This window comes from Myxocyprinus asiaticus, chromosome 33, assembly GCF_019703515.2.
Source record: "Myxocyprinus asiaticus isolate MX2 ecotype Aquarium Trade chromosome 33, UBuf_Myxa_2, whole genome shotgun sequence".
NCBI lineage: Eukaryota > Metazoa > Chordata > Actinopteri > Cypriniformes > Catostomidae > Myxocyprinus > Myxocyprinus asiaticus.
The window spans coordinates 9,351,357-9,377,154 of NC_059376.1; the positions used below are offsets into that span (position 1 = coordinate 9,351,357).

Below are 25,798 nucleotides of genomic sequence, written 5' to 3' on the forward strand. Positions count from 1 at the left end.
CTCCATTTAGCGAAAACAGTTATATGGCAATAACCCCCAAAATTCTGCCGAAGGATAGATTTCAACTCGATCTTCATGGGGAAGAGAATGAGAATGACATAAAAGCAGGTGTCAGGGGTTTATATCAGGAAGGCGGGGCTTCCTGGTCACTGCTGTGACTTAACTGTCATTGGACAGACGTGGTGCTATAAAATTGCTTCCATGATTTCACGCACGAGGCGTTTTTCCCATAGTGAGATTCCGAACGAATGTTTGAAAGAGAACCTTTATTATTTCATTAAAAAAAAAATGTCTCCAATGTTACATTCAGTCATCCTGATGACTACTCTTGATCATAACCCGTGATCTCAGCACCATGGCTGTAGTCCATACTGTGTATTGGGGGGTTGAATATCTTTTTATAGAACATTGAACTCTTTTATCTCAAAAGATCAAGAAAAACTGGATTCATTTTGATCTGACTGCTGTAATAGTACTGTTGAGAATTCAAAAGACCATTAAAAGAATGCATATTTGTGATGTTTATTAGAAAGTATTCACTATTAGTATTCACACATGACCTACTCTCCCTAAATCTTTTTGCCCATGTACTGTGCTTTTTATATACCCAGTTAGCAAGACAAAGACTGCTGTATTTGATAACATGATAGTGCAATAACAACGATAATCATAATGCTTTCATTAAAAAGTGTTTTAAGTTGGTCCATATGGAACCTGCACACTTTTTTCTTTTTCTATTTTCTGTGCTGATTGAGGGGAAAAATCTTTAGCATTCTGAGAAATGGATTTTACTAAACTGAAGGCACGACCAAATCAGCCAAAATCAAGGCTGTAAATTTAATGCGTTAATTCTTTGAGATTAATTATATAAAAAATAAAGCGTTAACAAAATGAACGCAGTTAATCATGTTCCCGCATTGTAATAAGGAATATTCCTACCATCTAAGCAATTCAAGATTGAAGTATCACCTGTTTTCAGCAGTGGGCAGTAAGCGAAATCTACAGGCAATGCATAGCTGTATAGACAACAAACCACACTCAGGCTTGCTTGAAACTAGGGCTGCGTTCCACTTCACTTTTAACATCCACTTGCTAACTCCCCTAAGCACTTCCTCTCGGGGGAATCCCCGCTGCTATTTTAGAAGTCCATTCTACTTCGTTAAGTGAGCGAGGGAAGTTTTTGTTGACAGACCCTCAACCCCTCGATTGAGCCTACTCTGATGTACGCTTCAGGCAGCTCTATATCCCACAATGCAACTCGATTGTGACGTGACAGCAGATCGTGCTTCATCAACCCCACCCTCACACAACTCTAATGTAAGATGAAAGTGAAGTTAGGTCAATTAAGCAGTTTAAAACAAGTTATATTGAAATTTAACAGCTTAAACTAACTGTTTGTCACACAGTTAAAGCCTATGTATGTGTTCATTATATGACCATTTTCGTTTATGTAAAGCTTGATTAATCCTTTCTGACAATTAATTGTAATGACATTTTTTTTTAAAACAATACATTTATACATAAGCCTCTGAAATTACAACTAAACTTGACATGAATCTGTGGTTGCATCAATCTCTGAAAATGTTTTCTCATGTGCAAAAATCAATTCCACAAATTTACATCAGCCCTCAACGTGCTCCAAGTGATCAAGGGTTAGGGTGTTCCAGTTAAACCCACTGCACATGTTCAGCCAGCAGGGGCACTTGCGCAACATAAGCAATGAAGTACATCCGAGTCCACGAAATGGAGGGAGGTTAGCGAGGGTAGGGCACAAAAATTTGAAGTGGAACGCAGCCTAGATTGATAGCACAAGATGAGAACATGCTCTTTCATTCAAACACAGCTGGACGGAGCACAACTCCAAATGCAGGGATCTCAAGACATGTTTTACTAAGTTTCAAACTATGTTTAACTTGATACAGTGATCTAAAAATGCTGTGTTTATAACACGATACAACCAAAGTGAGACGTTCCAAAAGCATCTGTCTAATGCATGTGTTCACTGACGCATCCTTAGAAAAGCCCTTATAATAAATCTGTCTTGGACAGATTTACGAATTCAATTGCAAAATGGATTGATGTGGACTGCAGGCCAATGGTAAGCTTATGTTCAGTTAAATGGAAATAAACTTTGTATTGCATTCTACTGTATATCCGCTTTTTGAATGGTCTTATATTTATAATTATGAAATCATTAGAAATTGAATTAATGTTATTTGAGGGCCTTTCACAGCAAATATTTATATATGTAATTAATTTGATTAACTGATCAGTATTTCATGTAATTAATTTGATTAAATATTTTAATCGATTGACAGCCCTAGCCAAACTATTTAATAACAGCACAAGCAAAGGACAGGGATTTGTGGAATTGTTGTGTGAAATTTCAACCTCAATTCGTTGGGAAAACCTGACATAACTGACCACAAATTGTCATTTAACCTGAAAATTACAGTGAATTGTACCTGTGGTGATGTATTTTTAGGTTTCGCAGAAATACATTATATGTAGAATTACATTTTTCTGATGTGATCAGGTTGGGTAATTCAGTTTTCTATGGAATTCTGCACAGGAAGATTGAGTTCATGTCTGCGTACAAACAATATTGTAGCAGCACTTTCATTCAGTTTATAAAATGAAGTGCACTAGCACAGTAGACTCACCACAGTGCAGCAGAGAGGCCAGAACCACCACATGAGGACCAGAATCAGTAGTAACAGCACAATAAGTAGTGCTATGGCCAGGATCGTACCATCAGACTGCAGGGAGGAGCAAAAGAACACTACTCACTACCATTTGTTTTTTAGACATCACAGTTCAGATGCGAGTGACATACAGAACAATTACGTGGAAAATGTAATGAAACAATTCAATGATGTCAGTCCTTTAATCTCCAGATCAAAAAATGGTCCATTGGGTTAGGGTGCAAGCTTTGAAAACAACAGATGATGCATGCTGTTGGGGATGGTTATTAAATGAGGGGGCAATCTGAGTTACAAGCAATCTCACAGGGAGATCTTATAAGCCATTGGCTTTTGAGGGACATTTGGATTTGGTTAGTGGGAAACTTAGTATGCTCATCTAAAGAGCTACTGGCAAAAATGTACAGCCATTAGAAATTTCAGCAATCCATTTAGAGAAAATGTAATTGTTTATAGAAGGTCCCCAGGCAGCAGCCTTTAGTTGGAACCTGTTGTTTTTGAGTAAATTGGCTGCATAACACAAAGCATAACGGCATTGGCTATTAGCAAAAGCATTAGTTTCTTACATTTTGGCAATGTTCTGCTCCAAGTATAATGTTTACATGTTATATACAGGTATACTGTATATCCCTACTGAACTGACTGGTCAACTGCGTACAGTATTTGTTCTTGTAGATCAACTGGTAAAGCATGGTGCAAATAATGCCACGGTCATGGATTTAATTCCCAGGGGACACACACACCGATAAAATATGGCAGAGGCTATTTTCCTTAAGTTAAAATAGCGATAGATGCTATGAACTCTAAGTGTAAATAGCAACAAAAAGCATCTTCTTTGCACTAACTGCAAATAGTGTAAGAGATGCTATTTGCACCACTAATTAAATACAAACACACAGTAAAGTGGCCTCACTACAATGTGTTTATTGTTTTTATTTAGAGTCCCACAGACACACTACACCAACCCTTAACCCTTGTGCGACCTTCGGGACATTTTTGTCTTTTTCATCATCTTTTTCGATCAATTGTGTGTTAATGCCAATGGCTTAAATTTTGCCAAAGGTGTGTATTTTTGGTGGAATTTTTATATTTCAACCTCAGTTCCTAAAATACATCTATAATACACTGTGTACACAAAATAGTTACACTCAGGACCTTCAGGACAAAAATGTCCCAATTGAAACCCAATAAAATTGCAATATTTGATCCCAGTGCCACTAAAGCATAAAATCATGAATTCTATGATATTATGCTTTCAATCCGGAGCCCTGGCTTCAAAATTTATTTTTTAATATTTTCCACCATATGGCACCATTTTTCTCAAGTTTAGCCTATGGAGCATATACATGCTTTTTTCCTATTTTCTGTTTGCTGTATTATAGAACACTGCAGGCCAATTGAATAAATTATGCAGCTAGAATTGTGTGGGTGTGTTGGTATGGATGTCAGAGTGTGTTTTGTATGTGTGTATTGAGAAATTTGTGTGTGTGTGTGTGTGTGTGTGTGTGTGTGGTTAAAAAACAACAGTGGCATTATGTAAACAAACTGGTATTTAAAGGGTACCGATTGGCCTGGTTGCTAGGGTGGGTAGGGTCACATTGGGTTAACCTCCTCGTGCTCGCTATAATGTGGTTCTCGCTCTCGGTGTGGCACGTGGTGAGTTGTGCGTGGATGCCACGGAGAATAGCGTGAGCCTCCACACACACTAGGTCTCCGCGGTAAACAAGCCATGTGATAAGATGCGCGGATTGACAGTCTCAGATGCGGAGGCAACTGAGATTCGTCCTCCGCCACATGGATTGAGGTCACTACGCCACCACAAGGACCTAGAGCACATTTGGAATTGGGCTTGACAAATTGGGGAGAAAAGGGGAGAAACTCCACAAAAATAAATAAATAAATAAATAAATAAAATATTGTGTTTAAGTAATGTAATTAATGTATATGTAATGCAAGTTAATGTTCTATACTGTAAGTTGATGTAAATGTTGTGTAAGCTGGCTTCACCAGGAAGATCATGCTTGTCGAACAGCCTCACCAATTAAGTTTTGTTAGTGAACAGCATGGCCATGCTGGTAAACTGGCACTTAACCAGTATTAACCAGCAAAAATCATCTTGAATGTTGGTCTAAACTGGTCTTTTAATCAAACATGTCATATGCCAAAACACAAGGAACAAAGAATGAAAGATTACTTAAAATATTGCTTACACAGCTCACGGTGGTGATGGTAACAGAACTGGAGATAAAACTCAGGCCTTCATTCATGCTGACATAAAGAGAGGCAGCCCTACAATACACATGATGAAAAAACATTACTTGAAGTGCCTTACTGAGTTCAACCACAATGAATATCTCCTGATCATCACTAGGTTTCAAGCAGACTTACGTTCCCTCCTCTCGAAGAACAGGAGCTGGACATAGCAGGTATGTGTCCTCTACTATTAATGGCTTCACCACTAAAAGACAAAAAAAGGTTGTATGATTTCAGTTCAAACTCCAAATCTGGAACATACTGCACCCAAGAGTTCAAGATGGTTGAAAACCTTTGGGTGAAATTATGTTATATCCTTTTGGATTTATGCCATGTTGTATAAACACCTAGTTGAACTAAAAACAGTTGCAGTTTTTAAAAAGACTTGAAGAGATCTTTTACTTGTTGAAAAACATATCCATTAAAGGAATATTCTGGGTTCAGTACAAGTTAAACTCAATTGACAGCATTTGTGGCATTATACTGATGACCACAAAAATGTGTTTCGACTTGTCCCACCTTTTTATTTTTTAAAAAAGAAGCAAAAATCGAGGATTGTAATGTCATTTACAGTACTCAGACATATTGGTTCATCAGCACCTGACACTGGGGGATGTTAACTAGAAGGGTTAAGAGGAATATAAGCAATTAAATTCCCAGAAGCCATTCTACAAAAAATGACGCTTCAGCCTCATCCCATTTAAAGCTGTTTGTTTGTGTAGGCTGTTGGCTAAAATCCCAAAAAATTAGAATTCTGACAGAAGGACCAGTTGTCACTGTGTTTTATTGGGCTGTTTACCCAAAGCGCATGAGGGCAGGTCATGTTTTAATACTAAGTAAAGGTGTGCACATGGTTTGGACTTGCGTGATAAATCAATGAGAATTGCACTCCATGCCAAATTACATCTGAGCCTTTCAAGAGGGAGACACTGCAGTGGGCCAAAGCAGAAGGATAAATGCAACTATCAGTCCTTGTGTTTATTATGCAATATAATTGCTGAAGGGATCTGTTAAAGTAAAGGCCTAGACATCAAAGACCACCCACAGTACATTTACTGACCGTCTGATACATACTCTTTTGAAAATAAAACTGGCAAGCTCTTGTGAAAAGTGGAAGCTATTATCTAACTTGCAAGACATGAGTGCTTTTTAGGAAGTCACTGGATTTGGCAAGGTTTGCAAGATATGTGGAATCAAACCATGGAATGACGTTCAAGTTTGGCACTTAGAAGCAAGTAAACCAGATATTCAGGAGCAACTTGAAAATCCAAGAAGCAGACTGTAGGTGCGTCCCAAATCATATAATTCTGCACTATTCTTCGCCATTCAAGTAGTGTAAGTAGTGTGTTCACACTGAAAATGCAAGGAAAAGAAGAGTACAGTGGGTTACCAGATGATGTACTTCTAACTGAGTTTGGAATGTTGAACACTTCATGCAATCAGCGTTTGCGGCTCGCCCTGCGTAGCAGAAGGGGCGGGTTTACCCGGCCGTGAATCCGTGATGCTGACCTGAAAAAACGATCCTTATTAATAAGGAATGTGGCAACTAGCGAAACTTCTGTAAAGACAGCACCTTGAAAATGTGAGTTGAATGTTTTACCATCACCCCACACTGTGTGAATATGTACATTATTTGAGATTTATGTGTTGAACTCAGTTTGGCTAACATGCTAAAGCTAGCAGCAATACATGTATATGAAATGTCAAACATAAAAACCGTTAGTGTTCCATTTGCGATTATACACTTTGAAAATGTGTACACAAGATGGCCGAGTTCATAGTGTATAGTGCGTCATTTGGGACACAGCTTGTGTATTCTGTTTTGTTTTTGTTTTTCTAAGAAATAATCTGTACTTATTACTTTTGCAAAGCGAAAAAAAAAGAAAAAAGACTACTCACATTTTCTGCTATTATAAAGTTTAATGTTCTCAACAATTGTTTGCGGCATTATCTGCTGGCTTATTATTGTAGTGGCATGTATTTCATATTTATCTGCTGCTAAATGACACGTAAAAACAAACAAACTGTGGTCACTTAACATGCCATTCAGGGGGTCTTTTCCTATCAAAGTGGGTAGTTCTTCACCTAAGGAAGCTGCAGAGTTGACCAGCCTACTCTGAATGTCAAAAGTCTGACTCTTCAAAACTTGGGATCAGCATAGAATCATTCAAATAAGGTTGTATCATTAGTATGACATGCCATTTATAATAACAGAATCATTAGCAGCTATATTCTGATGAATATGCATTCACAGAGGGATAGTGGTGTGCCATATTTTGCCTTCTACTATGTGATAAGACAGTATGGAGACATACTACAACGTCAGTGTCTTGAAATGACGGACTCAGAGTCGGTAACAGTATAAAATACATTTGAATTTCTGAGGTGGCAACATTTTGTGAATTGTGAAAATTATTATCTTGACCTGTACTGTACAGCACTATTACCATACATTCTCCTTTTTTGGCCTCTATTAAATATACGTTTTTATGGGCAGACCGTTAATTCTAAGCGGGGTAGTTTTTGGTTTAAATTTGATTGTAGTTTTTGGTTTAAACTTGATTCTATATTTGCCTTTGGAGCATTAGGGACCATCTAAAAAGTACACCCACTGTGCTAAAACATCGAACTGTGATCAAAGTCGAGCCCCCCCGTAGTGCAGACATTGCACGGACCCCTTACTTAAACCCCTAAATACAATGGACCCCTAAATACTATGATTTTGGATGGACTTATCCTAATGCATTCCATTTAAGATAGATAGTATGCGAATTAGGCTACTTCAAGAGGCTTCTATTCATGCTATGCTGACAACACATGGTGTTTTTCTGATGGCCGACAATCTTGAGAACAGAAGGGGTGTTTCGACCGGAGCAGTCTCTGCATTTCAATCAAGCAAAGTTACCTTGGGCTCATAGTAGAGGGAGCACACGGTTTGTGCATGATAGTCATTATCTTTCATTTACAGGATGTCCTCTCTTGTGTTTACAGGGGTCAAGAGTAAATAAACTGCAGGCCTACACAAAGACAGATTACATTTCTGTGGGTCTGGAAATATGTCTTGAGGCTAGGAATGTGGGACTGGTTTGCTAAGGGGTGGACAAACATTTTTATTTTTTCTAATTTTTTACAAATTGCTTTCGTGCCACAGCCCTGTTACACTCAACAAACAATTAGCATGGTGCCTTGTTTGAAATTACCTACTTTAATCAAGACAAAGAGAAGTAACGATTTGTGAAACGCCAAGCTGGCCGGCCGAAAAGCTGGTGCCTATTACTGATACTGAAAAATAGGATTAAAGGCAGATGACTGGGCTTTGATCTTAAAACTAGCTCCGATTTTAATGAAATTATTATTGTTCAGAGCATTTGATACCCTTCCTGAAGGCTGAATACCCTTACAGTATCACTGCATGTGAAATACAACCCAGATTCACTTGCATTTCATTAGTATTACTCTTTTGTTAAATTAATACAATTCATTTGTTGGAGCCATCATGGGACATATGTGAATGCTGGCACTCTGATTTGCTGAAAGTCATTAAACACAACACAAATTCTAACATGAACACTCGTGCCACTGTGAAAGAGCCTCTCTCATGGCGCTCTTAAATGTGCCAGTGATGTCAAGATTTTCATTGAAAAATTACTTAAAAATAAAAGGCAAATTTGTATGCCTTGGAAGACTTGGAATATGATGCACAAGCTGTATTTTCTACTTTTATGATACGTTTGGGTCCTTTTCCAAGCTTCAAAGTGAGTCACAATCAACTGCCATTGTCTTGAAAAGACAAACCCAGATACTCATTAAAATTGTCCTTTTGTGTTCTGCATAAGAAAGAAAGTTATACGGGTTTGGAATGACATGAGAGTGAGTAATTGTGACTCATCTGCTCTGCAATAATGTAGTGTACTAGAAAGAAACATGGATCCTGTTTAAACATCAGACATACAGTAAAAATCGCAAGGGGTAGAACTGACATTAGCCTGAGTGGCTTTGCCAAATCTGTTAGCCTCTTGTGTGGCACTGTTTCTACCCTATATCTCTGTCATCAGACAGGAATAATACCAAATGTACCTTTTAAAACAATCACTGAAAATAATAAATGGGACTGGCATTTGTCTGATTACGGTCAGTCGTTCCAACGTTTCTGTGTAAACTAGTCCTCTGGGATGCTTGGTGAAACAATGATAGTTAATCAGAAGAGTTTATAGATTCCGACTCGAATAAGGCCGACCATTTGTTATTGCTCAAAGAAGTCACAACAGACATTTTTTACATAACACTGCTGTCTTTCAATTGAACATGTACCTCCTTTGTAATAGTTTTAAAAGATTCAGTGATATGTGTAGCACAGTTGTATCTGAGAAACTAATTCCAAATTTTCTCTAAAAAATTAACTATTTAAAGGGTCAAGTCTGGTATTTCATTTGCACACATACTGTACATGTATAATGTAAAAATGATTGTTATTTTATGAAAGCTATATACCGTCACATTCATTACCATAGCAAAATTCTGGCCTGTTAATAGTACCTTTTCCTGTTTGGCTCCTAAACTATGGAATAGTTTTCCTAACACTGTTCGGGACTCACACTCTCTCAGTTTAAGTCTAGACTAAAGACTCATCTATTCAGCCAGGCATACACCTAATTTATCTATCAACTCATAGTTATCAGAATGAGATTTTTTTGCCAAGTGTTCTCATGTCCAAAAGGAATTTTTTTTGGGTGATAGGAGAAACAAGTGCACACAGAACATTACAGTGAGACAGAATATAAAACAAGGTAAGAGTATTAATAGACATAGTCCTCGACCACTCCTCCACCTTCTGGCGGACGACAGCCGCTCCTCCCCAGGTGGACAGATGGCACGCCCCTCCACGTTCTGGCGGCTGGTAACGAGCCCCTCCGCCCCTGGAAGCAGCTCCACCAATCCAGGTGGCTGGAAGTGAGCCCCGCCTCCCCTCGCGGACAGCGGCCGTTTGTCCGTGTCCAGGCGGCCGGCTGCTCCTTTCGGGGAACGGCAGTGGCGTGGACTCCACGACAGTGCATCCTTCCTCTTTCCTGGGTTTTGGCACCAAAGTAAGAGGGTTAGGAAGGGCAAGGAGGAGGCAGGAACCAGACGAACCATCAAAATAATGTTTAATGAAAACTTAAAAAGACACAAACATAAACACACACGGCAGCTGCGTGTGGCTCTCTCTCTCTCCCGAACTGCCACATCCAGCTTGGTTTTATCACTCTCCTAGGCTGAGTAGCACAATTGGGGGTCAGCCGTGTGCACTCATGGCCCGGCCCCACACTCCTCCTCGTCACAAAGTGGTAATGTATGTGCAAGGTAGGGGTATGTACAGTTATTGATTTAAATATGTGAATTTACATATGTACATGAGATATGTATTTACATTACTGCACTATGGGGGAGTTAATTGTTCATGAGGAAAATGTCCTGAGGGTAAAAAATGTTCTTGTGCCTGGATGTCCTGGCGCTCAGTGCTCTGTAGCGCCGGCCAGAGGGCAACAGTTCAAAGAGGTAGTGGGCAGGATGTGTGGGGTCCAGAGTGATTCTACCAGCACGTTTCCTCGCTCTGGAGTTATGCTGCTTTAGTTAGGTCTGCCGGAACCGGAAACACTTCTCATATTCTATAACTCTGCAATAAATTGAATGGCATCTACGCTAATATTATTCTATTTGTTTTCCTGTCCCAACCTCAGGATGCATATCCCGAGGTTCCCAGAGTCTGCCAGATCCAGCTCCATTCCTGCTTGGTGTCGGACTCCACTGCTACGTGTCGCTGAGTGATGACAACTAACTGCAGCCTGTGCCAGCCAGATATCAATTCAGTCTACAACGATGGACTTCACAGAGGATGACAATTCCAACCGTGAGACATTGGATACTTCATGTACCATTGCTTGAACCTTGGATTTAGGATGAACCTCACCGAATCTCACCACAATGACCTGTATCACCTTGGTCTAATTATGGACGACACTCTTAAAATGGAATACATAGACTATCAATTAACTGTCAACAAAAGCCTATATCAGACAAATAACAAAGGACAATGCATATGTGAACTTCTGCAGTTAATCCAGGATGGACTTCAAAGACACTAGTCATTAATCCTACAGTTGGTACAAAATCTTGTTGTTTAAACACTGGCCCTTAATACTTAGTTTACAAATTTAAAACCATGACGTGCACTACACATAAAAAACGAATATTGGCATTATATGGAATGGAATTATCAGCATAGAAATCATAACAAGCAAAACAGAAGCCTACAGTATATAAAATAACATGTTCTTAATATTAAATTTACCCCCAAAAACATATAGAATATTTCTAATAGATCTAAAATCAATTAATAGCCAAAATCTCTGTCTCCTGCTCACATACCCTGTGAAGGCATGTATGGAAAAAATGTCACCATGTGCAGACCGAATTATTTATTTTTTTAAACCTTCGTGTACCCACAGAAAGCACATGCACAGACCATTTTCTTCTATTGCTAATAAGGTCCTGAAACAACTTAATACTGATTCAATAACCAACAGAAGGGAGCACACTCTCATTGTTCTTAGTTCTTTAGCTGTAACAAGCCACATAAAACCTAACATTTTCACAAAGTAAGGCCTACATAAAAAAAAAAAAAGAAATCTATGGATAATATAATTTTAATACAGATCTGCATTTCCATCAAAACCCGGCATCATCAAATCTATGTTAATGCATCATATCTCACAATTATTCATTGAAGATTTTTCATTGAGAAATTTACTTTTTACTTCATAAAAGTTGCCATCTGGACAATAGATCATATCAAGTGCTGAACTGAGCTTCCAAAATTAGCAAAGTGCGTTTAAAGTTTGGCTCTTGAAGGATTCTGTCTTGTAAAAAGTTGCCCCTGAGATGTTGATAGTTACCTCACAATCGATTGCCTTAACTCGGGGCATTATAAACAAATAAAGGCAATATTTTTGGCTCATTAAAAGTTTCTTCATGCCAGCCTATCAAAGTTTCAATTAAAACCAGGTTTTTAAGCAAAAAAGGTAAACAAAAAGCACATTTGTACATCTTAAAAGGCAATTAAATAACAGAGAAATTTACTTTTTACCTATAATACTGATCTTTGTATCTGGTTTAACCGTGCATGTATATGTAGTAATTATATAAAGTTGTTATAAAGGTTTTCAGCATGTCACGGAAGGCTACATCCACAACGTGCAATTAGGCAAAGAAATGTGTGATGCAGCGGTTTCCTTCAGGATCAAAGCACATGCTTATGTTCTTCTAAAAAAAGAAAAGCTAATAAAAAAACCTAATTTTTTCGGGCAACAAAGATGTTCCAAAAGTTCCGATAGTTCCAAAAATGTACTGTTATAAACCTCTTGGTATTTGGTTTTATTAAAAAATTATTGGAACTGGAATTAACTGGTTATTAACCGGTTAACAGCATTTATAAATAAAATTTTCACTCCAGAACAATTGAATGGGTTTTCATTCCCGTTTTCGGCTACGTTCTGCAAAAAATGTTGGTCGTTTTCAGTTTTCGTTTTTGTTCCTTGAAACATTTTTAGTCCCTGCTCTGTACAGCTAACTAATTCCACATCAGAGCCGCTACCACAGCAGCTTCAACCATTCCTGCTTCCATGCTAAAGGCCATGGGGCAATGGTCGTCTTCTGCCTATCAGCGCTATATCTGCCCAGGAACAAGGACATTTTAAAAGAAACTGCTTCCTTTGCCAGATTGCTTGAGGCAAGCTACTGCCCCAATATCATTCATCCAGAAGCCGCACTCCCCTGCCTGTCGTAACAGAGGAACGCTACCTCTGCTTTGGTTAAAGGAGCCGCGCCCCTTTGAGTATCATGCCACGCTTCCATTTGCCTTGTTCCATCAGGGAGCCACGCTCCCCAACCAATCTTAGAACCAAATGTTCTACGTCGTTATGTTTTTTGTAGGTTCAAGCCTCAGCGAGGTACACTATGTGTACAGCATGGGAGCTGAACCCCCAGAGCGAAGCCTTCCCGCCAAACTATTGTCAAGAGCTTGAACAATAAATTCCAATCTAACAAGAGTGGTCCTGACTTAACTATAGCAACTGAGCTAGTGTAGCTATTGCAAACTGTAAAATTGGTAACAATTGCCTATTTTGAATGTGTATTATTGTAAGTGTTTCATTGTACTTACTTCTGGTAAGGGTGTCGTTAATTCTGAAGCTGCAAAGAACCTTGTCCACGTTTCTAGCATGATGGAATCCATTTCCCCTCACAACGACTTGGAATGCCTCTACAAGACAGGAAGTTAATGCAAAACCATGTTAAACTGAGGGAAATTTTGAAAGTATTGAATATTTTGAATATTGCAACAAACTGGGCTGCTTTTCCCAAAAGCATCGCAAGCTTAAGTCGATCGTAGAGACCATTGGTGCCAATGGTTTCTACTATCTTCTCAGGCTTACAATGCTTTTGGGAAATGCTTCGCTGATCAATTCAAAATCAATTTCTTTATTTAAAGATGAATAAATGAAGTTTATTTGTCTGAATAAACAGCTGAAAGCCACAGATCACAAATATCTAACATTGTAGTTACAATAAGACTGAATGGTCATGCCATAAAGGAGCCTTGCACAGTACTGACAAAACAGTTCTTCAGTCAGTGGTTGAAGTCAAAACTCACATTTAGTTTTATATTAAATTTTAAGTGCCTTTTAAGATGTACAAATGTGCTTTTTGTTAACCTTTTTTGCTTAAAAGCCTGGTTTTAATTGAAACATTGATAGGCTGGCATGAAGAAACTTTTAATGAGCCAAAATTTTACCTTATCAATTTGTTTATAATGCCCTGAGTTAAGGCAATCGATTGTGAGATAACTAACAACATCTCAGGGGCCACTCTTTAAAAGACGGAATCCTTGAAGAGCCAAAGTTTAAACGCACTTTGCTCATTTCGAAAACTCAATTCAGCACTTGATATGATCTATTGTCCAGATGGCGAATTTTATCCTCTGTTATTGTAGCCATTGTTAAAGCCTTACATACATATTATGTTGTAACTGATTGTTTGTAACTGTTGGTTATTAACTAGCTCACCAGTTCCTTGGCTCTTTGCCCCGCTAGAACAGAGTTTGTCTGAAGCGGAGCTGTGGAGCCTAGCCAAGGTTGATCTAATGAGATCCTTCAGAGCTCCATAAAGTTTTACTCACCTCCAGCACAGATACTGGAAGGTTCTGCAGCAAGGATCTCAATGCATGATTTTTTCAAGATCTGAAGGACACAGAAAGTAAAAATCAGTGGATGATTGTTCAGTTTCATGCTTCATCTAACAACAAGTCCTATATTTCCAAAGCCCTTACCCATTCATAAAATAGTCTCACCACAGTATGGTTGGGAACAATTAATGAAGAAGTAGTTCCACTGACATTTTTGATAAAACACATTTCATTAATGTTTCCTTTGTTAAGTGTTTATAAAGGGGTTAATTTATGACTAATAAGTAAATTACAAATGCATTATAGTGCATTTTATGTGGTTATACAACATGAATAAGAAGGGCGACTTTCATGCAATACTTGCCAAATAGTGAGCATTTTAACTTACATGTTATAAATGCTTAATAAATACGCTTATTCACACTTGATCAAAAACATAAAATAATTTATGATATGTCACAATGCAGCAAAATTAGATTATTATAGTGATATTAAAAGGTGGGATTATATCATTTTGTTACAGTCCGCTTTATGATTACATTAATTACTGTCTTGTTTGTAATGTCTTGTAATGTGGTGTCCCAAGTAAGTGTCCCTATTCCTAGTTATTTTGCAAAAACACTTTTCAGGTCTTAATGCTCATTTACATTATATATCATATAATAAAGCCCATTTAACCAGATACTGAACCTTATCTACATAGGTTTCTAATGTTGGCAACTTCTCAATAAATGCTTCAAATATGTCCACTTTACATCTAGGTACATTTTCATAGGTTACTAATGATTAATACATGTTATTAAGCATTTATAGCATGTTAGGTAAAATGGCTCACTATTTGCCAAGTATTGCATGAAAGTCATCTTTTTATTCATGTTACTGTAGCCAAATATCAATTATTTAAAATGCATTTGAAAATTAATTATTAGTCAGTAATTAACATATTTATAAACACTTAACAAAGAGAACATTCATGTAAAGTGTTGCTTTTTTATTTTCAACATCTGTTTAATTCATCCTTTTCCTCTTGTTGTCCTGGAAATAGCCTTCATCAGCCCATACCACCACCTATGTGTGGTGAGGTTGTTTTGATCTACATGTCTATCGCCTTCGCCTGTCATCTCTGGAAGTATGCTTTCAGATGCCAAGGACCCTGCTGATTTACAACCATTTGCCGCCTTCTCCTGAGTATCAGCCAAGAGCTTTCAGCATGCAGCTAATTGCCAACAGATGGAGGCCAGCTGGACAGAACCCAGTCTTAGTTCATAAAACAGTCCACCCCTGGACAACACCAGTCTTCACCCAAATATCTCTTCTTCCACATTAACTTCGAAGCTAAAAAAATAAAAATCAATACCTTTCATTGCAAAAAGAAAGGATATATAGTGAGCAGGCTTTGATCCTGTTTGGGCAGACACCAGTCGATCTGTATGATCAAAGCAATTGAGTCAAGGCATGGCAGGGCTAAGTATACTGATACTGGAAAGAGTCCAAAGTCTTCAGACTGGACTGAATTAATATTCTTGTTTGTTTTTCTTCGGTTTCATGTTTTTCCTTTACTTACTCTTTTCTTTATTTCTTTTATTATTAAGATGTCCTTACCTAAATCAAGTGAGACTAATAAGAAGCCTCTGAATGGCTAAACATTCACTGTTCCACAGTTCCACAAGATTAACTTTGAGCATTGGCTGATTTCCACAATATGAATGGAATATAAGCAAGGTGTTTGATTAATGATCATGTATAATGATTCTTTACACAGTAATAACATTTTCTCATAAGGAATACAATCCAGCATTTAATTTACAATAAAATATTAAATGAAACCGATATTACAATACAACTCTAAATGGTATTAAACTGCCTCTTTATCGGATCTTACCGAATCAATGACACCTTGGAGAGCTTCGAATCCATCATTTACTGGGAAGACATGATCTTTGCTGTCAGCAATTTTGGCCAGCTGGGGAAGGTGAAAACAAGACAAATGTTAGAAATCAACACAAAAAATAACATGATTAACATGAATATGATTTCAAAATTATTTGCACAGTACAATTAAATACTGTGGGGGTACCATGGCACAACAATGGCATCAGAAGGGTAGTATATTACCCTATTGTCCTAGCCTATTTGGTACTAGTAGTAATATTATTACATTACTATTATATAAAATATAAATTGGAAATTAAAAGGGGCTCATCTGATGTAGGTCTTCTATTATAGTCTTACTGAAGTAATATATTTTATGGTATAACATTTGTTTTTTAAAATATTGCCCCTTACAAAAGTACATTTTTGACACTGGCGCTGACTGATAACCATATTCATGTGCCATGGCATTTACATGGTCCCAAAAGTATGTCAAAGAATACAATTTTCCCAAAATAATGCAATGTTTTATGGACACGTATGGTACAATGTCCTATAATTACCATGGTACTTTTTGATAGTTTTTGGTAGATTTTGTTCTTCAGCACACATCTATCTAAAGTATGAACTTAAATAGTTCACCCAAAAATGAAAATTCTCTCATCATTTACTCACCCTCATACCATGCTAGATGTGTATGACTTTCTGTCATCTGCAGAACACAAATGAAAATTTTTTAGAAGGATATTTCAGCTCGGTCCATACAATGCAAGTGAATGGTGACCAGAACTCTGAAGTTCAAAATATCACATCAAAAGTAATCCATACGACGAGTATTATCAATCTCCACCTTTTACCAACCCCAGCCAGTAAGGTAGCTGAAAGTGAAAGTCATTTCCACACCAGAATGTGAAAGTGAAGGTGTAGATTTTCAGTAAAAAAAAGAAAAAAAAAAAGAAAAAGGCTTAAAAATTGATCTGCTTCTCACCCACTCCCTATCATATTGCTTCAGAAGACATTGATTTAACCACTGGATTACTTTAATTTTGCCTTTATGTACTGTATACCTTTTGGACCTTCAAGGTTCTGGTCACCATTCACTTGCATTGTGAGAACCTACAGAGCTGAAATATTCTTTTAAAAATCTTCGTTTGTGTTCTGCAAAACAAAAATAAAAAAATGAATACACATTGGGATGGCATGAGGGTGAGTAAATGATGAGAGAATTTTTATTTTTGGGTGAACTATCCCTTAAGTGGCATGTTCAAGTATTTTCCTAAGCATAACTTACAGAAAACTTGTAACATTTTGGACATAGGTGCCAAGATCTACTCTTAAGGTGTGGTCACTAGACTAGACTTTTGTGTTCCATTCACATTTGTACAAATATGCAACAGCTGCAAAACAATCACATGCACAGACGTTTTGTCTTTTGCTGACAAAGACAAGTGTGACTGCAATACAACACACACACACCTGAGTTTCATTGAAGTCCTTCACCCCCACACAGTACACAGAGGCGCCCAGACTGCGGGAGCGATTGGCCTGAGGGATACAAACAAATAATATTTACACATGCAATCTATTAGCCATTATTACATCTCTGGAATACTCAATTCTGATTGGTCAATGGCGCCATCTAGCGGTCTGATATTTCTGAGTAACAACCGCACAATCTCATATCAGACCACTTATCCAGGTACTGGGAGACATAATTCCTGTTTCACGGGTCACTGTGCGATCTCTACAAGTAAGCTAATAAAATATTCAATAACTCAAATCAATGTTTCATGTTCATTTATTTATTTATTTAGTAAGTGGTTTTGTAATTAAATGCATAATGAGTAGACAGACATTCATTAATTACAAAATAAACACCAACAGAAAACCGGAGGTGGATTTCAGCCGTTCAGTGATTTCTTTCTTCTCAAATAATCACAGTACATAATTTCAACTCAAATCAATATAAAATGTCCATGTATTTATTTATCTGGTTACTAGCCGTGTAATAAGCGGGATAATGCACAGTCAGCTGGTTGTTATCACAAAATAAACTCCTTCAGGGTAATACAAGACCTCCTGATCACCCTGTTGGGGTTTATTTTGTCAAACTGAACATTATCCCTTACTTAACTGCTTCTTCATCACACCTCAAGTTTTTGGCACTTGCTGGCAAAGGTGAACATCAGTATTAAGAGGAAACTAAGGTCATTTTGATCATTAGTGGTGCCGAGAAATGTCTTCTTTTTTTTGGTTGAAGCAAAATTGGGTCATAACAGATGGGAAAAAGTTTTTTTTTTTTTACCAATTAACTAACTAAATAAATAAATAAAATAAAATAAAAACTAAAAAAGCATAGCTTATATGGCAAAAAGTTGTAGCATGTAACTGCTACCTTCAGGATCTGTTTCTACTTTATTTCTACTTAAAATTCTATTTTGTTTGTGTAACCTAATGTAGTCAGGTTGATTTATATGTGTTATTTATATAATATTTTTAATTTGAATTAAACAAGTCAATTTAAGCACATTTTTAGGTTACCTAGTCAAAAAAAAAATATGTTTTATGGTCTTTTAAATTTTTAATTACAAAGAGACAAAACATATGTGGCACATTAGAAAGTGACTAAATGGGTAATCCCTAACAATACAAAATATTTTCAACTATTTGTCAGTAGCACAGCAAAGAATAGTCTACCAAAAGTCCAGAATCTGTGATTCTGTATGAATCTTTTATCTCAAAATATCAAGAACATTTTGATTCCTTGTGATTTGACCCCTTGAAACTCCATCCACACTGAGAGTGGAAGTTTACTTTATCATTTCATTCTTACCTCTCTTTCAGCATAATAGAAGAGATCTTCATGCAGTTCACCATCTGTGAGAGCAATGATGACACTGGCTGTGCGGTATCCTTTACAGAGAAACAAAGTTTCTGTCATAAAACTTCATGCAAAGTTTTAATGTCATGCAATTATACATTTTAAAACTTTTTTACAAGACAAACATGCAACATGAAGCTAGCAAGCAAATCATCTGAAGTCAAGTCATTATTGTTACTGAAGAACATTCCTATCACCCGATCAGATTATAGGCATCTAGAAAGAGTTAATCATGGGGTTAGCTCTTCTACATTCTTATCAACTTATCATTTTCCACTGATTTTAAAAAGGAATATTCCTTGTTCAATACAAATTAAGATCAATCGACAGCAGTTGTGGAATAATATTGATGCACAAAAATTATTTGTGACTTGCCCCTCCTTTTCTTAAAAAAAAAAAATAAAAGCACAAATCTTGGTTACAGTGAGGCACTTACAATGCATGTGAATGGGGCCAATCTGTAAACATTAAAATACTCACTATTTCAAAAGTTTAACCACAAGACATTAACAATATGCGTGTAAACATGATTTTAGTGTGATAAAATCACTTACTAAACTTTTCTGTGTGAAGTTACAACTTTGTTGCCAATGACAACAATCACAAAACCCTAAAACAACTGTAAAAATTATGGTTTAATCAACTTTACAGCTCAAATAATTCATGAGTTTTAACAGAAAAGTTAATGTTAGTGTTTTTATAAAATTATAAGCTTCACATTTCCGCATGTAAATCCTTCAAAAATTGACCCCATTCACTTCCAGTGTAAGTGCCTCACTGTAACCTCGATTTTTCCTTTTTTTTTAAATTTTTTTTATTTATTTTTTTTTAAGAAAAAAAGGGATGAGACTAAGTTTATTTTTGTGGTAATCATCATTATGCCAAAATGCTGTCGATTGAGCTTAAACTGTATTGAACCCGGAACATTCCTTAAAGGGTAGATTATGGTTTAGGTTAGGGTTGGGGTTAGAGTTAGGACAATGTTTATTTGACAAGAATGTCGTCCCAGGACCAACAAAAGACTAGTACCACATTGCCCACCAAAAACCAGTTAAGACTATCTTGGAATTTAAGCTGATCCAAACTGGCCGAAAATTGTAAAACATTTTATTACATTTACATACCCTCAGTGTTACCATAGTAAATCTGTTCGCTTGCCTAGAAGAAATAAAAAAGAAATCTTTTGAAAGTGTGCTCCAAATATCTCCTGTAGATCACAGTGATTGGTTATTTCAGTGACAGATAAAAAATAAAGTAGCACAGCTGTGGAAAGTCATTTGAAAGCTTAACAGTTTAATTTCTGAGTACCATTTGTCCAAGTACTGGCCAAACACAACCTGAACTTTATAAAAGCTATTTAGTCATGGATGTTAATGTGGGTAGGCAGTATTGCTGTGCCAAAATGGTTCCTTCTGGCTCACTCACCCTCTGAATGCCCTCATGCATGAAAGTATCTCCACCTGGCCGCACTTTCTGGAGTTCCTCCAGACCTTTACGAATTAGGTCCCTGACAAATGCATACAAACAGAGAGAAAATAATGAAAAATTATTGTCCAAAGTCATACATATATCAGTAAATAAGAGTACAGAGTTGTAAAATTGATGTGGATGGCATAAATCTGAAAATTTGGCCTTGGAAGAATTTACTGGGGAAAAAAAGCTAGTTTAGGTTAGAATTTAATTGTAGATTTTGGTATCTTGGCAAATCTGATAATAACAGTTTGAGACATTGAGCATGTTTACATGTACATTCTAACACTGATTATACTTAATAAGCTGACAAAGCGTGTGGTCACGCAAACGCAATAAACGGTGTTCCTTAATCGGTGTAAGGTCAGAAACGGTGTAAGAATAAACCAATAGACATGGAAAGATAATATATTGACAATATATTCACTTCTACTATTTAATTGGAAACTCCATTTACAGACATCAATGATGTCTGAATGCCATGAGAGTGTGGAGGGCCTTGTATTTATTTTTCTTAAATCAGTTTATGAAAAAAGAACATTTTGATGTGTATTGTAAAATTATGTTACCCATCTGTTTGGTTGAAGGCAGGCTGATGTTTCCAGCCTGATTTCATGAAATTTACATCACCGTGGCAACATTTTTGCAAAACGAAATTACGCGCTTCACTGCACATTCCTCTGCAGTTTCCTAGTGAAATGTCCAGCAGGGGGCGCCAAAAGCAAGTGAAATAATCAGATGTAATCAGAGATTTTTAAGTTTTATTTTTCATTAGATGGAGACTGTAATGAGTAAAACATACCTCCTTAACCTAAAACTTCAACCTAAACCTAACTAATAGTGTCCTAAAAGCAAATGAGAGGTAAACAAAACAGACATCCTTACCCTTAACCAACACCAAAACCTAACTGATAGTGTCCAAAAACAAATGCGACATGAAAAGCGCATTTTCTGAAGCAATCACGTCATTATGCTTGAGTGTTTGGCTGGGCTTAAACCACGGTCTTCCGAGTCCAAAGCCCAACACTCTATCAGGTGATCTACTGCACAAGCTGATCATGTTAGAATAAGTGTGTAAATGTAGGTGAGTCTGTAATACAAGCATAATATAGCAGTGTGTACTTGCTTGTTTTGAATATTGGGGGGGTTACCTCCCCCCCATCCCCGATACATAATTTAAAGAAACATTTAAAGGTAAGACCCATAAGAAAATCATGTTAGCTAGGATAGGCAAAATTAGTCATAAGTGTTCCCTAATTTCGCCATCAGACCATCTTTCGATTGTTTTCATGGGAGCAGGAATAGAAGTGGAGAAATAACCACTCCCCACAGCGAATGGCCAGTATTTCTGGTACACTGGACACCTATTGTCGAAACTTTAGTGTAACTTCTCATTTCCATCGTAACTTCAAAGTACAAAGTAACTCAGAATAAAAATGAAAACAAAACACAGGGAACCAGGTACAGAACATGACAAAACATGTGAAGACTGACAAAGGAAACAGGGAAAACAAGGGCTTAAATACACAAGGGAACGAGGAACATCTGTGGAAACAATCAGGGGAAAACCAATCATAAAATGAAACTACAAACTAACAGGAAACAGGAACTAAACAAGAACTTCAACATAAGTCAATACAAAAAACAGGGGATATGTGACGGTGTCCCTTTTTAAGGAGCGGATTCCAGACGTTCCAAAAAAAATAAAAAAATAAAATAAATTCCATGGGGTGGGGAAAAACAGGTAGTTCAGGGGGGCACAAGGGGTAAACAGGCAGTTCAAGGGGAGCAGAGGAACAAGGCAAAGTCAGGGAGGCTTGAAACCAAGGCGGAGCCGGAGGGATGGAGAGCCAGGGCAACGCTGCAGGCTCGGAGGACCAAGTAGACCAGAGCAGATCAGGCGGACGGCCAGGAGACCAGGGAGACCAGAGCAGATCAGGCGGACGGCCAGGAGACCAAGGAGATGACCTCAAGGTGGGGACTGGGTCAGGAGGCCTGGGAGGAAGCCGCAGGACTGAGACAGGGTCAGGAGGCCTGGGAGGGGGCCGCAGGGCCGAGACAGGGTCAGACGGCGGAGCCGCTGTAGGAGGTGTCTCTGGGGGAGCGGGCAGAGCCGCTGAGGGTGAAGACTCTGGGGGGCAGAGCCCTGGAAGGCAGAGCCGTGGCAGGCTTGAGGGGCGAAGCCGTGGAAGGCTCGAGACAAAGAGTCCTGGATGAATGGGAAATGACCTCCGTGGTCACGAACATGGGAAGGGACTTGGGAACAACCTCTGTAGTCGTGGGCATGGGCAAAGACTTGGAAACGACCTCCGTGGTTGTGTACATGGGCTGAGACTTGGAAACAACCTCCGTGGCTGGCTCTGGGACGGACGAGGCTGGCAACGCGCTGGCTCTGGGACGGACGAGGCTGGCAACGCGCTGGCTCTGGGACGGACGAGGCTGGCAACGCGCTGGCTCTGGGACGGACGAGGCTGGCAACACGCTGGCTCTGGGACGGACGAGGCTGGCAACACGCTGGCTCTGGGACGGACGAGGCTTCCAGCTCATTGGCCATGGCAGGTATGGGCGTCGACTCATTGGCGTCGGCTCATTGGCCGTGGCAGGCGGGGGCGCAGACAATTTTTGAGGTAGGGTCTTCATGGACCTACGCACCGACATTAGTGGCAGATCATACAACTTGGAGACAGGGGCCGTGGAAGGCTTCGAGCAAAGGGCGTTCACTGTGGAAGGGATCTCTGAGACCACTGAAGCCGAGGTCAGAGTAGGGAGAGGAGGATCCTCTGATTCAAGATTGTCCAGGTTTAACCTCACATATTCCCTCCATGTGTAGTCTCCCATCTCAGGCAATTCCCTCCACCGGTAATAAACCTATTCGGTATATTGCCTTGAGATGGAAGTCCTCAAAACCTGTGAGGCTGGCAATGGCGCTGAAGCCAAGGGAGTATTCCCTAATGGGTAAATTCGCCCGGCTCAATAGAGTGAACATAGCTGCTAGATCCATTTAGTAGGGTCAGTCTTTCTGTAACGAGGCAGGCGAGGATGGAGGATCTAAGTGCAGCTTTTAATGGAAACAAAAGATGAACAAAATAACTCAGAATAAAAATGAAAACAAAACACAGGGAACCAGGTACAGAACACGACAAAACATGTGAAGACTGACAAAGGAAACAGGGAAAACAAGGGCTTAAATACACAAGGGCAAACAAGGGAACGAGGAACACCTGTGGAAACAATCAGGGGAAACTCAATCATAAAATGAAACTACAAAAGGACTACAAACTAACAGGAAACAGGAACATGGGACCTAAACAAGAATTTCAACATAAAAGTCAATACAAAAAACAGGGAATATGTGACACATGAATACCAAATGAATTGAAAATGTCATTAAGTTCTTAGAGGAAATTGCAATGGATAATTTATCTGATTTTGATACTTATTATAAATGTACTGTTAAGAAGTTCAAAAGTATGGATGAGGGAGAAATACTGGTAAATGTATCATTTGAAAACTCATAGAAATTAGGAATACGTAAAGCAAGACACACTAAAAGGTTTTACATCTATTTTGATCTATTCTTTAAAACTTTTTAAATATTTTATTTTTATTTTATTTTATTATTTTACATTAAAATCCTCCTTAAACATAAACATAGACTCACCCATGAATGTTAGGTGGTGATGTTTGACTGTGGATCATGAGCAAGCAGAGGACAGGCACTGGAGGCACTGCATTAATAATAATGATGATTATGATAAAGAAAATAGCCTGTGATCTACCTATTGCAGCCGGAAGTTAATGAATGGTCAGTGCCAATTAGTCTACATGCTAACTGCAATACATGACAAAATTCAACTTTGTAGTGTTTTTGAATCTGAGGTATATCCTGTCATATTTTGTTTAATGTTAACCAAGACATAATTCAGTGCATCTGTTCTAACTGTATTTGCTTGATGAGAAAATAAACTATTTTCTGTAACAGATCACCTGATTTGGTTAAAGTTGTTCTACATTTAAACATATCCTGTTTTCCTATTAAGGAGGCAGTGTCCCTGTTTTTTTATTTTTTTATTTTGTTCATAATAATAGATACATCACTCATAACATTATTCAAATACAGTTTGTTTGCATTCAGAAGGCATGATTAAAAGACTTTGAGAAAATATTGCTTTTCTCGACTTTATTCACATATGCGATCTTGAGGTAATCAAAAAGTAAACTAAAAGTAACCTGATTATATTACTTTCTTATTTAGGTAACTGGATTAATTTACTGAATACATTTTTTACTAAGTAATATGTATTTGTAACTGATTACATTTTAATAGTAACCCTCCCAACACTGCGCCTCAAGTGTTAATTTCACCATGAAACATAGAACATGGCAAGTAAAAGTCAGTTTGCAAAAATGTAGTTAAAGTACAGTTCAATTTATGAGACTAGGTTGCAGTGATCTTTCCAAAACAAGGGATATTAACTAGGTCCCTTTTTCACAATTAGTATTCCCTTCAAACTAATTCAAACAAAGCATTCCTCTTGCTATTAGAAAAGACTAAAACTTGCAAAGGAAACACTGGAAATAATGCATTTGTTAAACTGAAATAGAAGGAAGGAAATAAACACCTGACACATGGAAAAGGCTTCCAGATTATTGGCACAGGCAGCTCACATAAGTGACATTTCTTAACAAATTATTAAGCAGATTTTGAACTCTTGGAAGTTCTCTTTTGGGGGATTGAAGATGATTGTGAAGACAAGGGAATGCTCATGGCAGATGTGCACATAATCAGTTCTTACAGATTTGGCCCTCTTTGTTAGGTAACAGAAGAGTGAACCTGCAACAATTTGTTGCCACAAATCCATATGAGTCAAAACTCGTCCAGATAGTAACTGTGATAGTAGCACAATGCAGTCATTTGGGTTTATGGGTTGAGCTAGAGATGTTCGCAAGTCTCAAGTCTTTTGTCATGACTCCAAGTCATGTCTCAAGTCTTCAAGGCCAAGTCTCGCTTTTGGTACACTTTTCTACATGATGAAGGTTAGTTTTTATAAAACCTGCTGTGAGACAATTATTTAATCTTTAGAGAAACTGTATTATTTCTAGGGAATTCGGAGGCAAAAGGAGCAAATGGCGCATAGTTTCACAAGAAAAAGCAACAGAGAGTGCATACGAGGCTCCCTTGTACAGTTGTGCTCAAAAGTTTGCATACCCTGGCAGAAATTGTGAAATTTTGGCATTGATTTTGAAAATATGACTGATCATGCAAAAAAACTGTCTATTTAAGGATTGTGATCATATGAAGCCATTTATTATCACATAGTTGTTTGGCTCCTTTTTAAATCATAATGATAACAGAAATCACCGAAATGGCCCAGATCAAAAGTTTACATACCCTTGAATGAT

The 25,798-nt window shown here is 37.9% G+C and overlaps 1 protein-coding gene across 3 annotated transcripts in view; it reads right to left on the reverse strand.

Moving 5' to 3' along the window:
• LOC127424681 (anthrax toxin receptor 1-like) overlaps positions 1 to 25,798 on the reverse strand; it is a 106,071-nt gene that overhangs the window by 50,316 nt on the left and 29,957 nt on the right. For 2 of the 3 annotated variants that reach the window (XM_051670067.1, XM_051670069.1), the window contains exons 4-13: positions 20,351 to 20,432; positions 20,050 to 20,083; positions 18,878 to 18,957; positions 17,521 to 17,589; positions 16,055 to 16,135; positions 14,167 to 14,227; positions 13,153 to 13,251; positions 5,091 to 5,160; positions 4,913 to 4,991; positions 2,664 to 2,759 (exon numbers count right to left, since the gene is read on the reverse strand). In XM_051670067.1, coding sequence (XP_051526027.1) covers positions 2,664 to 2,759; positions 4,913 to 4,991; positions 5,091 to 5,160; positions 13,153 to 13,251; positions 14,167 to 14,227; positions 16,055 to 16,135; positions 17,521 to 17,589; positions 18,878 to 18,957; positions 20,050 to 20,083; positions 20,351 to 20,432 — 751 coding nt within the window. The remainder of the gene's footprint in view (positions 1 to 2,663; positions 2,760 to 4,912; positions 4,992 to 5,090; positions 5,161 to 13,152; positions 13,252 to 14,166; positions 14,228 to 16,054; positions 16,136 to 17,520; positions 17,590 to 18,877; positions 18,958 to 20,049; positions 20,084 to 20,350; positions 20,433 to 25,798) is intronic. The other variant, XM_051670068.1, reaches the window with a different exon arrangement.